The 12,453-nt window shown below is 33.0% G+C and overlaps 1 protein-coding gene across 1 annotated transcript; it reads left to right on the top strand.

Annotated features, from left to right (window-relative positions):
• The first annotated feature begins 731 nt into the window (after positions 1–731).
• LOC111902404 (uncharacterized) lies at positions 732–3,991 on the top strand. Its single transcript, XM_052764729.1, has 2 exons — positions 732–3,426; positions 3,747–3,991. The coding sequence occupies exon 1, from the start codon at positions 2,550–2,552 to the stop codon at positions 3,291–3,293; it is 744 nt and encodes a 247-aa protein (XP_052620689.1). The 5' UTR covers positions 732–2,549; the 3' UTR covers positions 3,294–3,426; positions 3,747–3,991.
• Positions 3,992–12,453: the final 8,462 nt, after the last annotated feature.

The following is a 12,453-nucleotide window of genomic DNA, read 5'->3' as shown; positions in this document are numbered from 1 at the left end:
AGGTTGGAATATTTTTCTTTAAAGTATCGACTTATATTTAAGTATTTCACTTTCTATTATACTTAATTAATTACGAATAAAACTGGTCAAATTAAGTTTTAAATATAATAAAAATAAGGTCAATTAGTTTAAAATGGCATCCAGAGTTCGCTTATCTTTACAACATTCTATATTTGTTTAATAGAAAGAATTATATACGTGATTTACAAATGGTCTATATAGTTATACTTAGGTCCGATTGCAAAGAATGAGGAACAATGTGCCTAATTTTATTTTGGTTTCAAACATTGAAAGTCACGAAAGAATTAAATAATTTGTTTGCAAAAAGTTGCATTTAGGATAATATGGACCAAGTTGATTGGCATTTCTTAATAATAAATTATGATAAGGATACTATATTCTCAAGATTAACTTTTTACAATCTAAGTTTTTTCTTAGTAACTATCAAAACTTTGTTGATCAAAATATAAGTTATTTAAATAAAATTAGTAATCATTCTTTATATTTAGCCTATAATTAAATATGTGAATCATTTATGTTCAAAAAGAATAAAACCAACATGTCTTGACTTGTCACAATCTAGCCACATATATCCTTTGTAGATATTTATTCTATTCTATTCTATTCTATTCTATTTATATTTTATATTATATTTTTAATTAGAGAAGAGAACTTTACACATTTACCTTTTCTACCCTTTTCTCCCATTATAAATGCTTATATGTCCAAAGGCTCATACACAAACAACTAAGAACAAGTTTAATTTCTTCACCTCTCTAAACACCAAAAATGGCACCTCAGGTACACCATGTCAAACCTGTTTTTGAAGCTTCGGGTGGAAGGTCTTCATCCCTTCCACAACAATCTTGTCAGTACCAATACCTACCACAACGGCCCATCATTCTTCAGGTGGCTCCAACGAAAGAGGCTGCTATGGTCAACTACAAGCCACGGAGTCTTGTGGTGATTGGATACTAGATTTGGTTGGATATGGCAATATGGGTTAACTAAGCATGTGTTTTAGTTTGCTTGATATCTGAGTTATAGCCTATATGATTGTCATTATCAGTTAATGGGTTTACTTGTTGATCTTAGTTTGTAAATGGAGTTTTGGCTAGTCTTTTTAATGCTAGTGACGGGTTTTAACGGGTACAAATTTTGGATTCATGAACTTTTGGGTATTAAGTTTTTGCATTAAGATGTTTTTAGGTGCATGATAAGATAAATATCGTTATTCAACACCCTTTATGAAAGGGTACCGATTATTCGTAGACAACAATTTTTAATCATATACAACAAATTTGTGTTTTATACCGTTGTATCGTAAAATTATTTAAATCATAAATTGTTGTGTATGACTTAAAAGAAAAGCATGAATGCATTTTCTCTTTCTTCCAATGAAGCATATTGTGAACGATTCGAGAGTTGTGCTAATTAAAATACCTGAAATCATTAATACAACAGTTAGATTATTTATTGTCCTAAACTTCTTATATTTCACATATTTAATTAGAAGAAAATAACTCTATCATATTCAAATGAGAAATTAAATATTCTTATATATTTTATTTCTATTATCTTTCTACCTATATTAAACGGTGAAAAGTTAACTAAAATATTATTAATTTCATTAAATGTGTCATTAAATTTGATAAATGTTAATACTTGATCTGGTAAAAAGATAAATAAAAATAAAATATAAGAGGATATTTAATTCCTCGTTTGAAAATATTTCAAAATCAAAAAAAAAAAAAAAAAAAAAAAAAAAAAAAAAAAAAAAAAAAAAAACTAGTGTTAGTGAAATGATTAATCAAGTTATTTGATAGAAGTTGATAATCATACTTTTCCAAGTTCCAAGTTCCAACTGATCAGCACTAGGTCATGACCTTAATAGATAATATTGATATATTCAAAGATTAAAAATATAATTTTTTTTGATTATTTGTTGTTTGATTACAAAAATATAAACCAAGACTAAGCTTGAAAGACTAACTGAAAAGTTAGATAATAAAAAAATATATATTTGGTAAAAACTATTTAATAAACTCTTCAAAGTTAGTAATTTACATATTTAAACAATTTGCCACTTTTATAACAGTAAACGTTAAGTACTAAAATTTTAATAGTTATCTACTTCCACTTTCAAATGTACCTAACAATGTGATATATTCAGGAGATATTAGTATGAGATTCTCTATTTTCGTTCATATATTCCCTCCTTAAATATTGGTCAATCAATTATCTTCTTCCATTTTTTTGTGATTGTTTAGCTTATTATTTTGTCTCTCTGGTTGTATTCGTTGAATAAAAATTCAATCATAGAAAAGCTTTATTCCCCTGTTATGTGTCGCCATTGATTTTTAGATGGTATCAGAGCGGTTTTAGAATCAATCGATCCCAGCATCATGATCGGAAACGAAGGTGACAAAGGTAGATCTAGCACCATCGATTTCTCATCGCCATACTACCTACATCCTTCGGATTCTCCCAAGAAACCTTATGTAAATGAGGTTCTTACAGGTGGAAACTAAAACGATTGGGTACGAGAGATGACCAACTTTCTCTTTGCCAAAAACAAAATAGATTTCATTGATGGAACCTTGAAGAAACCGGAGATTTTGTCTTCTAAATACAAACCATGGATGAGGTGCGATGCAATGATAAAGGGGTGGCTTACCACAACCATGGAGAAAGGTATACGTGACAGCGTGAAATACGCCAACACATCATTAGAGATTTGGTCAGACCTAAAAGAAAGATTTGGGAAAGAAAGTGCACCGAGGGCTTACGAACTAAAGCAGAAGATAGCCGCTACACGTCAAGAGGGCAGCAACGTTTCGACCTACTACACCCGTCTCAGGTCATTATGGGATGAGTCTCCTTCAATTTTTGCTTTTCCATGTTGTTCATGTAACAAATGTACGTGTGAACTAGGAAAGAAAATCACCGCTCATCTTGAGAAACAACAACTTTATGAGTTTCTTATGGGCCTAGACAATGATTTCAATGTTATTAGGACCAAAATCTTAGCAACAAAACCCGTTCCTACTCTAGGGACGGCTTATCACATGGTGGCAGAAGATCAAAGACAAAGGGCCATATCGCTTGAGAACCAAGCCACTCCAGAACCAGCTGCATTCAAAGCCTTTCAGAAACGTGATTTCAGACCAGTGAAAGGGAAGCACACGGCCAAACAAGAAAAAGAAAACATGCAAGACGATGAATGCACTTTTTGTGGAAGGAATGTGCACAAACGAGAAGGGTGTTTCAAACTAGTCAGTTATCCCGATTAGTGGCTCGGGAAGAGAGACGACAAGACAAAACCAAAAGCTACATGTGTTAACACCCAAGCAAGCTCCATACCCGGATTAAATGAAGAACAATACCAAGAGTTTATGAAGTTCTTTTCGAGTTTAAGCAACAATGGTGAGACAAAACCCGAGACCAACATGACATGTAATAGGGATGATGTATGGGTTGTTGACACAGGTTGCACCGAAAACATAATTTACAAATCCAACCTTCTTAAAAATAAGAAGGAAATCTCAAATGAAGCTCCTGTCATCATACCAAATGGCGATACCATTCCTGTTGAGGGAAAGGGAGATTTTTTGTTGCCAGGGGGAGAAAAATTAAAAGGGGTTCTTTATATCCCTAATTTTAAACATAACCTTCTTTCTGTTAGCAAAATTTGCAAAGATCTCAAATGTGTTGTAACCTTTTTCCCTACCTTTTTTGTCATGCAGGGGCTTCGAACGAGGACCTTGATTGGATCGGGTAGGTGCCAAGGGGGGTTGTATCTCATGGACATGTTCAAGAAAGGAAGAAAAGTGATGATCGTCACCACGGACACATGCCATAAAAGATTAGGACATGCTTCAAGGGATAAACTCTCCAATGTCAATCTCTTTAAAAACAATTCTAGTAAACTTAGCAATGTCTTTTGTGATTCGTGTGCCAAGGCCAAACATGTTCGTAACCCTATTCCAAAGATTTTTATTAAAACCAATGGCTGTTTTGAACTTATCCATTGTGATATTTGGGGAGGCTATCGGGTTCCTTCATACACACGTGAAATTTTTTTTATCACCATCGTTGACGATTATAGTAGTCGGTGTGGGTTTTCTTAATAAAACACAAGAGCGATGCCAGTCAATGCCTAATGACTTTTCATAAGCTGGTTGAGGTTCAATTTGAAAAACGAATAAAAGGGTTAGGTGTGATAACGGTGGGGAATTCACATCTAACGCCATGATCGCCTTTTATGAGAAAAACGGAATTTTGTTAGAAACTACTTGCCCCCACACCCATCAACAAAATGGGGTTGTGGAAAGGAAACACAGGCACTTGCTCGAGACAGCACGTGCCTTACGCTTCGAGGCAAATATTCCAAAAAGATTTTGGGGAGAATGTATTTTAACCGTTGCATACATAATAAATCGTCTGCCATCGAAGTTAATTGAAAACAAGACCCCTTACGAACTTGTTTGGAATGAAGAACCTAATTATGAGCATTTGAGAGTCTTCGGATGCTTACCTTATTTTAAAAACACCAACACCGGAGGAGACAAATTTGAAGAAAAAGGGAAACCCAGAGTTTTTTTAGGTTACCCGCAAGGAACAAAGGGATACAAAATTTATGACATTGAAAATAAAAAAAATCATTGTGAGCCGTGACGTATTATTTCTTAAAGACAATTTTCCCTTCAAGCACATTTCCGGAAGCTTTGATTGCAGCAAAGATGAACCAACCAAAGTTCATTTTGAGTCCACTAACTCCAACTTGGCCGGTGGTGGGCGAAACAATTGTTTTGATAATCCATCACAAGATTGTCCTAGCACCACATCTGATGACACAGGAACTGAAGAAGAAAATAATGCTCAACATGAGGATGATTCCTTTGAAAATGGCAACCCCATTTTGGATCAAGAAATCCAAGAAGATCACACCATTCCTCACGACGAACCAGAACCAAGAAGCAAAAGGATACGAATACAACCGACTCGTCTCAATGAATACGTCGTGAACCTTCCCCCTTCGGTCACCAACTCACAACCCAGCTCCAGTCAAGCAATCTCGACGGTACACCCCATTTCTCATTTCATTTCTTATGATAAATTTTCTCATTCTCACAAAGCCTTTTTAACGGCAATAAGTTCTAATCAAGAACCAAGTTGTTTTGAACAAGCTGCACAGGATGAGAAAGGGCGGAATGCCATGCATCAAGAAATAAAGGCTCTTGAAAAGAATGGGACGTGGACTTTAGAAGAATTGTCAAAAGGAAAGCGACCTATAGACTCAAAATGGGTTTAGAAGACAAAGTTCAAATCCAATGGAGAGGTTGAAAGATACAAATCTAGACTCGTTGCAAAGGGTTTCACACAAATGGAAGGAGTAGACTATCATGAAACTTTTGCTCCGATTGCCAAGCTTGTCACTGTTAGAACTTTATTAGCCGTTGCAACCAAGAAAAACTAGATCATCCATCAACTGGACGTCAACAATGCGTTCTTACATGGAGACTTAGAAGAAGAAGTCTACATGAAGATTCCAAAAGGGTTTGCAAAGGAAGGACAAACTAGAGTCCGTCGTCTTAAAAAATCTCTTTACGGGCTCAAGCAAGCGTCAATAAACTGGTACAGAAAGTTAACAAGTTTCCTTATCTCCTTTAGCTTCGAACAATCAAAATCAGATCACTCCTTATTTCACTTATCAAAAGGGAGGGGTCTATGTTGCTATCCTTGTGTATGTAGATGACGTCATCATCGTTGGGAATAATTCTGACAAGATTCAATGGACAAAACAACAACTTGACAATGAATTCAGTATCAAGAACCTTGGACCCCTGAAATATTTTCTTGGAATTGAGGTTGCCAAAACAAGTGATGGCTTAGTTTTGAGTCAACGAAAATACATCTTAGACATCTTAAAGGATAGCGGAATGTTGGGTTGTCGGCCAAGTGCTTTCCCTTTCGAGCAAGGAACCAAACTAGAAAAAGGAGAAGAACGAGCTCGAGTGGATGCTACTCAATATTGAAGACTTGTGGGAAGATTGTTGTATCTACAAGCTACCCGACCTGATGTCACATATGTCGTGAATGTTCTCAGTCAATTTGTCTCGGACCCTCGTCAAAACCATTTGGAAGCCACAAATCGGGTCTTAAGATACTTAAAAGGAACACCGAGTGAAGGGATTCTTCTTCCCCGCGAAGGGCCTTTAACTTTGACTGCTTACTGTGACTCAGACTAGCTTGGATGTCCTTTCACAAGACGGTCCAGAACAGGGTACCTTCTTTTATTCGGTGGCGGCCCCATCTCTTGGAAAACAAAAAAACCAATCGGTCGTCTCTCGGTCTTCGGCAGAGGCAGAATATAGAGCGATGGCTTCCACTGTTAGTGAAGTCTTGTGGGTGAGATGGTTACTTAAAGATAAGCAAGTTTAACTCACAACACCAACATCCTTGTTTTGTGACAATCAAGCGGCTCGTCACATAGCTAACAATCCCGTTTATCATGAATGAACAAAACATGTTGAAATGGACTGTTTCTTTGTTCGTGAACGTGTAGAGACTAGAGACATCAAACCACAACCAATTGAAAGCAAACTTCAACTTGCAGACCTTCTGACTAAGGGTCTCAACACGCAGCAACTTCGTTCTCTACTAAACAAGATGGGCATTCGCGATCTCCATGCTCCATCTTGAGGGGGAGTATGGGATTCTCTATTTTCGTCCATATATTCCCTCCTTAAATGTTGGTCAATCAATTATCTTTTTTCTTTTTTTGTGATTGTTTAGCTTATTTATTTTGTCTCTCTGGTTGTATTCGTTGAATAAAAATTCAATCACAGAAAAGCTTTATTTCCTTGTTCTGTGTCGCCATTGATTTTTAGAATTATAGGGGCAACTTATGAACCCTTCAACTCTATTTCCTAGTCTATTGTATGTAGGTCAGATAGTGCCCTATATTTTAGATTCTTTAGAGAGTTGGGTGTGGGCAACGCCCACACGAGTTACTAGGCTAAAAAAAATGTCGTTACCAAATGTGATGGTGGTAACGGGAAGTAAAGCGAAAGCCTTTAACATGTAATAACGGGAGGGAAGGGCGGTGTTCATTGGCGTTATCACGTGTTATCAAGCACAATAACGTGAGTGGGCGTTGCCCACTCCGAGTAGTCTTATAGTCAACAAACATCAATTTTTATTGACAGTTTTAGGTCAACTAACCGATATTTATATTCCATAAATTCATGTAACTTATATACGAGTGAACTACACACACACTCTCTCTCTCTCTCTCTCTCTCTCTCTCTCTCTCTCTCTCTATATATATATATATATATATATATATATATATATATATATATATATATCTCCTATATAGGCGGTTGATCATCCTGACCATACGAACCACATAAATTGATTGTGTTATGTTATTCAGTTTTGCATTTATTACCCCGTGTGAGATTATTTATGGTTTGTCTAATGTTGTTTGTTTTTTTTTTTTCGAAGAGAAAATGCATGAAGTCTGTGGAGCATATCTGCAACACTCTGCAGTAGAAGAGGTGGATCAAACGGTTGCAACCCGTAATAAGAAGTCTATTTTTTTTTTTTTTTTTTTTTTTTTTTTTTTTTTTACGTCTGCAAGCTACTGTAATAAATTGAAATTAACTATATAATAGGTAAAAGTAATTTCAAGTCAAAATTTTATTTAGTTTAATCATCTGCAAAACAAATATAAATATCATTTTGATGATATGATATTTAAAGATGTTTGTATAAAATAATCAAACATAATATTTGCTAAATAATAATAAATAAAATTGTTAATTTTGCAAAAACTATGTTCATATTTGTTAAATTTTCGAAGACAATAGTTATTTTTTTACAATTATTTAATAAATTTGATAATTTTAGTGATAAAATCTTCCTTATCGATAGAATCAACGAGATAATGCTTAATTCAATCGAAATTTATTTTATGTATGGTTCAAATAGGCTTTTTGAATGACTCCCTTTGTTGGGCTTAAGGTGCTTATTTATTCCTTTATCCGATAGAAAACCCAATTAGGATTTTTTGTATACCGGTTGTATAATATCTAGTTCGGATATATATAACTGATATGTTGGACATCAACGGAACTCCTATAAGTTTGAAATCAGATTTTTTTGCAGGATTTTTATCCGAATTAAAAGACTTTTAATCCCGAATAAAAATCCAAATCCGATTGTACACGACGGACAATAAAATATATTTTTCTTCAAAACAGCTATATAGTCATTAATAGAGCCATTTATGCTGTGATTGCTGTCATAACCCCCGAAATTACCACCCTCTAGACTTGGTATAATGGATTAATGGGTGTTAGTTTATCTGGTTGCAACATAGCCAAAAAACGCTAGATTCCCTGAAGACGATAATTTAACCAATTAAAAATAATTATGTTGTCAATTTCTAGGTTTATGTTATTGTATTTCTATCATTGTTTTTTTTTTTTTATTTTTTTTTTATTTTAAAACCAAATATATTACAAGGAATTATTTGATTGGACTTCAATTTAAACTGAAAAAATCAGAATATCAAAAATCCCTTTAGAAAAAAAATTGTATTCCGTTCAAATTATCCAAAATTTGATATTCTAATAACTGATCCGATCCGATTAGTTTTGACCTCCAGTCCTCCACCACCTGTTAAATATATTAACAACTTATTATAGGAGACCTTTCACAAAACAATTCACTTTCCATCACTTGGAAGAAGAGTATGAAATATGTTCCCACTACTCATATTCTATCAATATTTTGTCTATCCTCAACTTCTTTAGGCGTAATAACTAATAAGAAATTCGAGCCTTGATCACAATCTAATATCTAATCTAAAAAAGGTCAAAACCCTGAGGCAGACTCCTTATCGGCTGAAGTAGATCGAACCACTAAAATTGGAAATATGAATTGTTTTCATATCGTTAGCAATGGTAAGGAAGTAAGGGAATTTATTAAAGGTGAAGGTGAGACTTCTAAGAGGATATAGATTCAAGTCTTACTAAGAGAGTAAGAGACATATGTGATATTTAGGAATGTGATATTTAAGAGTATGTTAGTTCAAAATAAAAAAAAATCAAAAAAAATTTATAAAACGAATATCCTAAAAGGTTTAGCAGAGGTTAAACATTATAAGATAAATGATTTATCAGGGTAATTATCTTTTCGTTTTGTTTACGTTTGAGTAATTTCTTATTTCTTGTACACATCAAGATAACAAACTTTTTGAAAATGCTCACATACCTAGATGTGTATAAAAAAATTACCAAAACGTGAACAAAATGAAAATGTAAGTACCCTAATAAGTCAATTTTCATTCTTTTTTATTTTTCTTTTTAATTTTGATTTGGTATAAAATTTAACCTATATGACAAATATTTTTAAAACTGCACCATTTTGATTATATCTTATTAAAATACACTACTTTAGTAAAAAAAATACTCTAGATTTTATAGGAAGAAAACACATTGTCATTTTATAAAAAATTACTGTATAAGATATTAAATTTACTACGTACATGTGCAAAAATTAAGAATACAAGGTGGCATATTAACTCGATCATGTATTTTTTCCCTATCAAATCTGGAGTTTTTTTTCATGTCAAAATTAAGAATACAAACTGGCATACTATATTTAAATATTTTAAACACTAAAATTTTATAAAATGACAACGTGCTTGTTTTTCTCAAAATAATGTATTTTAAAAAAGATATTAAACAATAAAACTCTATTACCATAGAAATAGTATTTGCATATTAATTTAGTTAAGTCGAAAATTCGATTAATTTGTATTTAACAAGTTTGAACATTTTAACCAATTAAAATATATTTTTTGATTGGTTTTTAAGTTTATTTGAGATTTTGGTTTAACTTTTAAATCTAACTAGTGAAGAATTTCGCGTTGCGGGGTTGGAAGGTATTTCATAGCCTTTGTGACATACACATTGAGTACTCCAACAGATTTACAGGTGGCTGTAAAAGAAATCCATAATTTAAAAATTAAATGACCATTTTACCCTTACCAATGCAATTTGCTTTCATTTAATTTTAGAGATTTATGATTTGAACCATGACAGTTATATCGACTGCCTTATATGCTACACCAACCGCTCTTGTTCCCTAGAAACATCTTCACTGGGACCATCAATCTCTGGAATGAAATCCATCCTCAGATGTGCTGAGAACAACAAAAAAACAAACAACAGAAGAAAACGCAATACATCATACTACCATAGTCATAGATAACAAACAACAAATCCAAAATAGACAAATATAATGGAAAAAAAACACAGAAACATCAGGTAACAACAAAAACAATATGTAACAAACATAGAGAAAATCAAATAAGAGAAAATAAAAACGCATCCAAGCAGAAATCACAAAGGACGGAAAATCGAAGAAGGCATTACCTGGAAGAAGAGGCGCAGAGCAGAGGAGGAAGACGTCGACAGAAGAGAAGAGGGAAATTTAAAGAAGCGAGTTTTAATACGTAAACCTTGGTTCTGTGGATGGAATCCCCAAGAAAACTCCACGTAAAGGCAAATCGATTCATTTCATAGTTGAAGTTGATCAATTTAGAAATTCAATCAGCAAATTTGCAACGATGCCAAGGGGGTGGCGATGATGTCGTCGGTGGTCGTGCTGGTGGTTTGTGGTGTTCCATGGTGGCTGTCTGGCTGGTTGTGGCTGATACAATTCGATCGACAAATGCTTTAGTCAATAAAGAATTGAGGAAGAAAGCATCCAAATTGGGTGCTAGAGAACCGAATCAAGGGTCGGCTATGGCGATTGATCCAGCCGTTGTTGCCAATTTGACGTTTTTTTTTCACCAACTGGTATTTGGTAATCCCGTAAAAACCAAAGTGAGGCCTTCAAGATAAGATGAGCATCTCGATGATTCCAAAATGCAATCTTTTGTACCTTTCGTTTTGATTCAAGCACTCACATCGAACTAATTCGGCTAGTAAAGGACTTACACAAAGACCATAAAATGGATAAATGATAATTCCTTGTTCCAAACAAAAGGAGAAACGGAAGAACGGTGGGTTCTTATGATTCAGAATATCTACGGTTCGCATGTTTGGTTTAGCTTTTCAAGCCAAAGTCCTTTTTTAAAAGAAAAAAAACAAAAAGATTTTTGGCAAACTAATAACTTTTGGAGATTTTTTGAAAAAGTCAGGAAATCCTGACTTTTTGTAACTTTTTGGAAAAGTTCTTTTGAGCTTTTAAAAGCTAAGCCAAACACGCCCTAAAAATCTGGATATGGGGTTCATCTACTGCTACATCCGATTGTAAATGGAAACCCGGTGGAGAAACGAAAGAAGGCTGTGGCGAAGCTAGTGTCGCTGGAGATGGGGACCATGGATGGATCATCTGTTGTCCGTGTTTGATTGGAAGAATGAGGAGGTGTAAGCAGGCAAGAACACGTAGACGTAGATGGTACCCACTTTATTATATTTGTAATCAAACACAAAAGAAAACACGACCAAAAACTAATCTAAAAAATAATAAAATGGTCCAATAGGAATCAACTCCTGTTTCATTTGCTACTTCTCAATTAGTATATATATAAATACCAAATTTAAATTACTAAATCAAATATATTACATAGATAATTTAAAAAATAAATATAGACCATTGTATTTAACATCATCATATTTAAATTAAAAAGTTAAGTATGTTATATTAACAATTTAAATATTCTATCACATAAATAATAATTTTTATATTTAATAAGTTAAATAAAATTGGATGTTGAAGACAAGAGTTTCAAATCAATATAATGAGAGTAAAAGTAATATATATATATATATATATATATATATATATATATATATATATATATATATATATATATATATATATATATATATATATATATATATATATATATATATGACAAATAACAAATAGTATAGAAGTACTATAAGTTTTACTAACATTAAAACACTAAAGCATGCATTTTAAGATTTGTATTCAAGAAACATATTAAACATTCATAAAATATAGCAAAAAGAATACATACAACTCAACATATGCTTAATATATTTGATACATTAAGAAACATAACTAAACTCTCAATTTTTTATGAAACAAAAGCTAAATCTTCACTTCTTCATATCTCTTCAACTTTCTATATTTGAATCACAAAACCACTTGAAACAAATGATTTTTTTTGAAGGAAAATCTTATTTTTATATTTCTAATATGGCTAGAAATATATAAATGAGGGAAAATAAAAAGTCTGTAATAAATGGCATTATAAATTCATTTATTTAAATTATTATAAGATATAAGTTCAAAACTCTTGAGCGGTTGTTACTAATTGGTTGAAAGTTGAGATATTGTGGGGGTTTCAAATGAACATGACACAAATATATTACATATCTTTAACCATATTAACTTGTATGA

This window comes from Lactuca sativa, chromosome 6, assembly GCF_002870075.4.
Source record: "Lactuca sativa cultivar Salinas chromosome 6, Lsat_Salinas_v11, whole genome shotgun sequence".
Classification (NCBI taxonomy): domain Eukaryota; kingdom Viridiplantae; phylum Streptophyta; class Magnoliopsida; order Asterales; family Asteraceae; genus Lactuca; species Lactuca sativa.
This window is presented reverse-complemented; position numbering and strand designations above follow the sequence as displayed.

What these genes read in the sequence shown, in the direction of transcription:
- LOC111902404 (XM_052764729.1), top strand. Translation starts at nt 2,550, where the DNA reads ATGACCAACTTTCTCTTTGCCAAAAACAAAATAGATTTCATTGATGGA.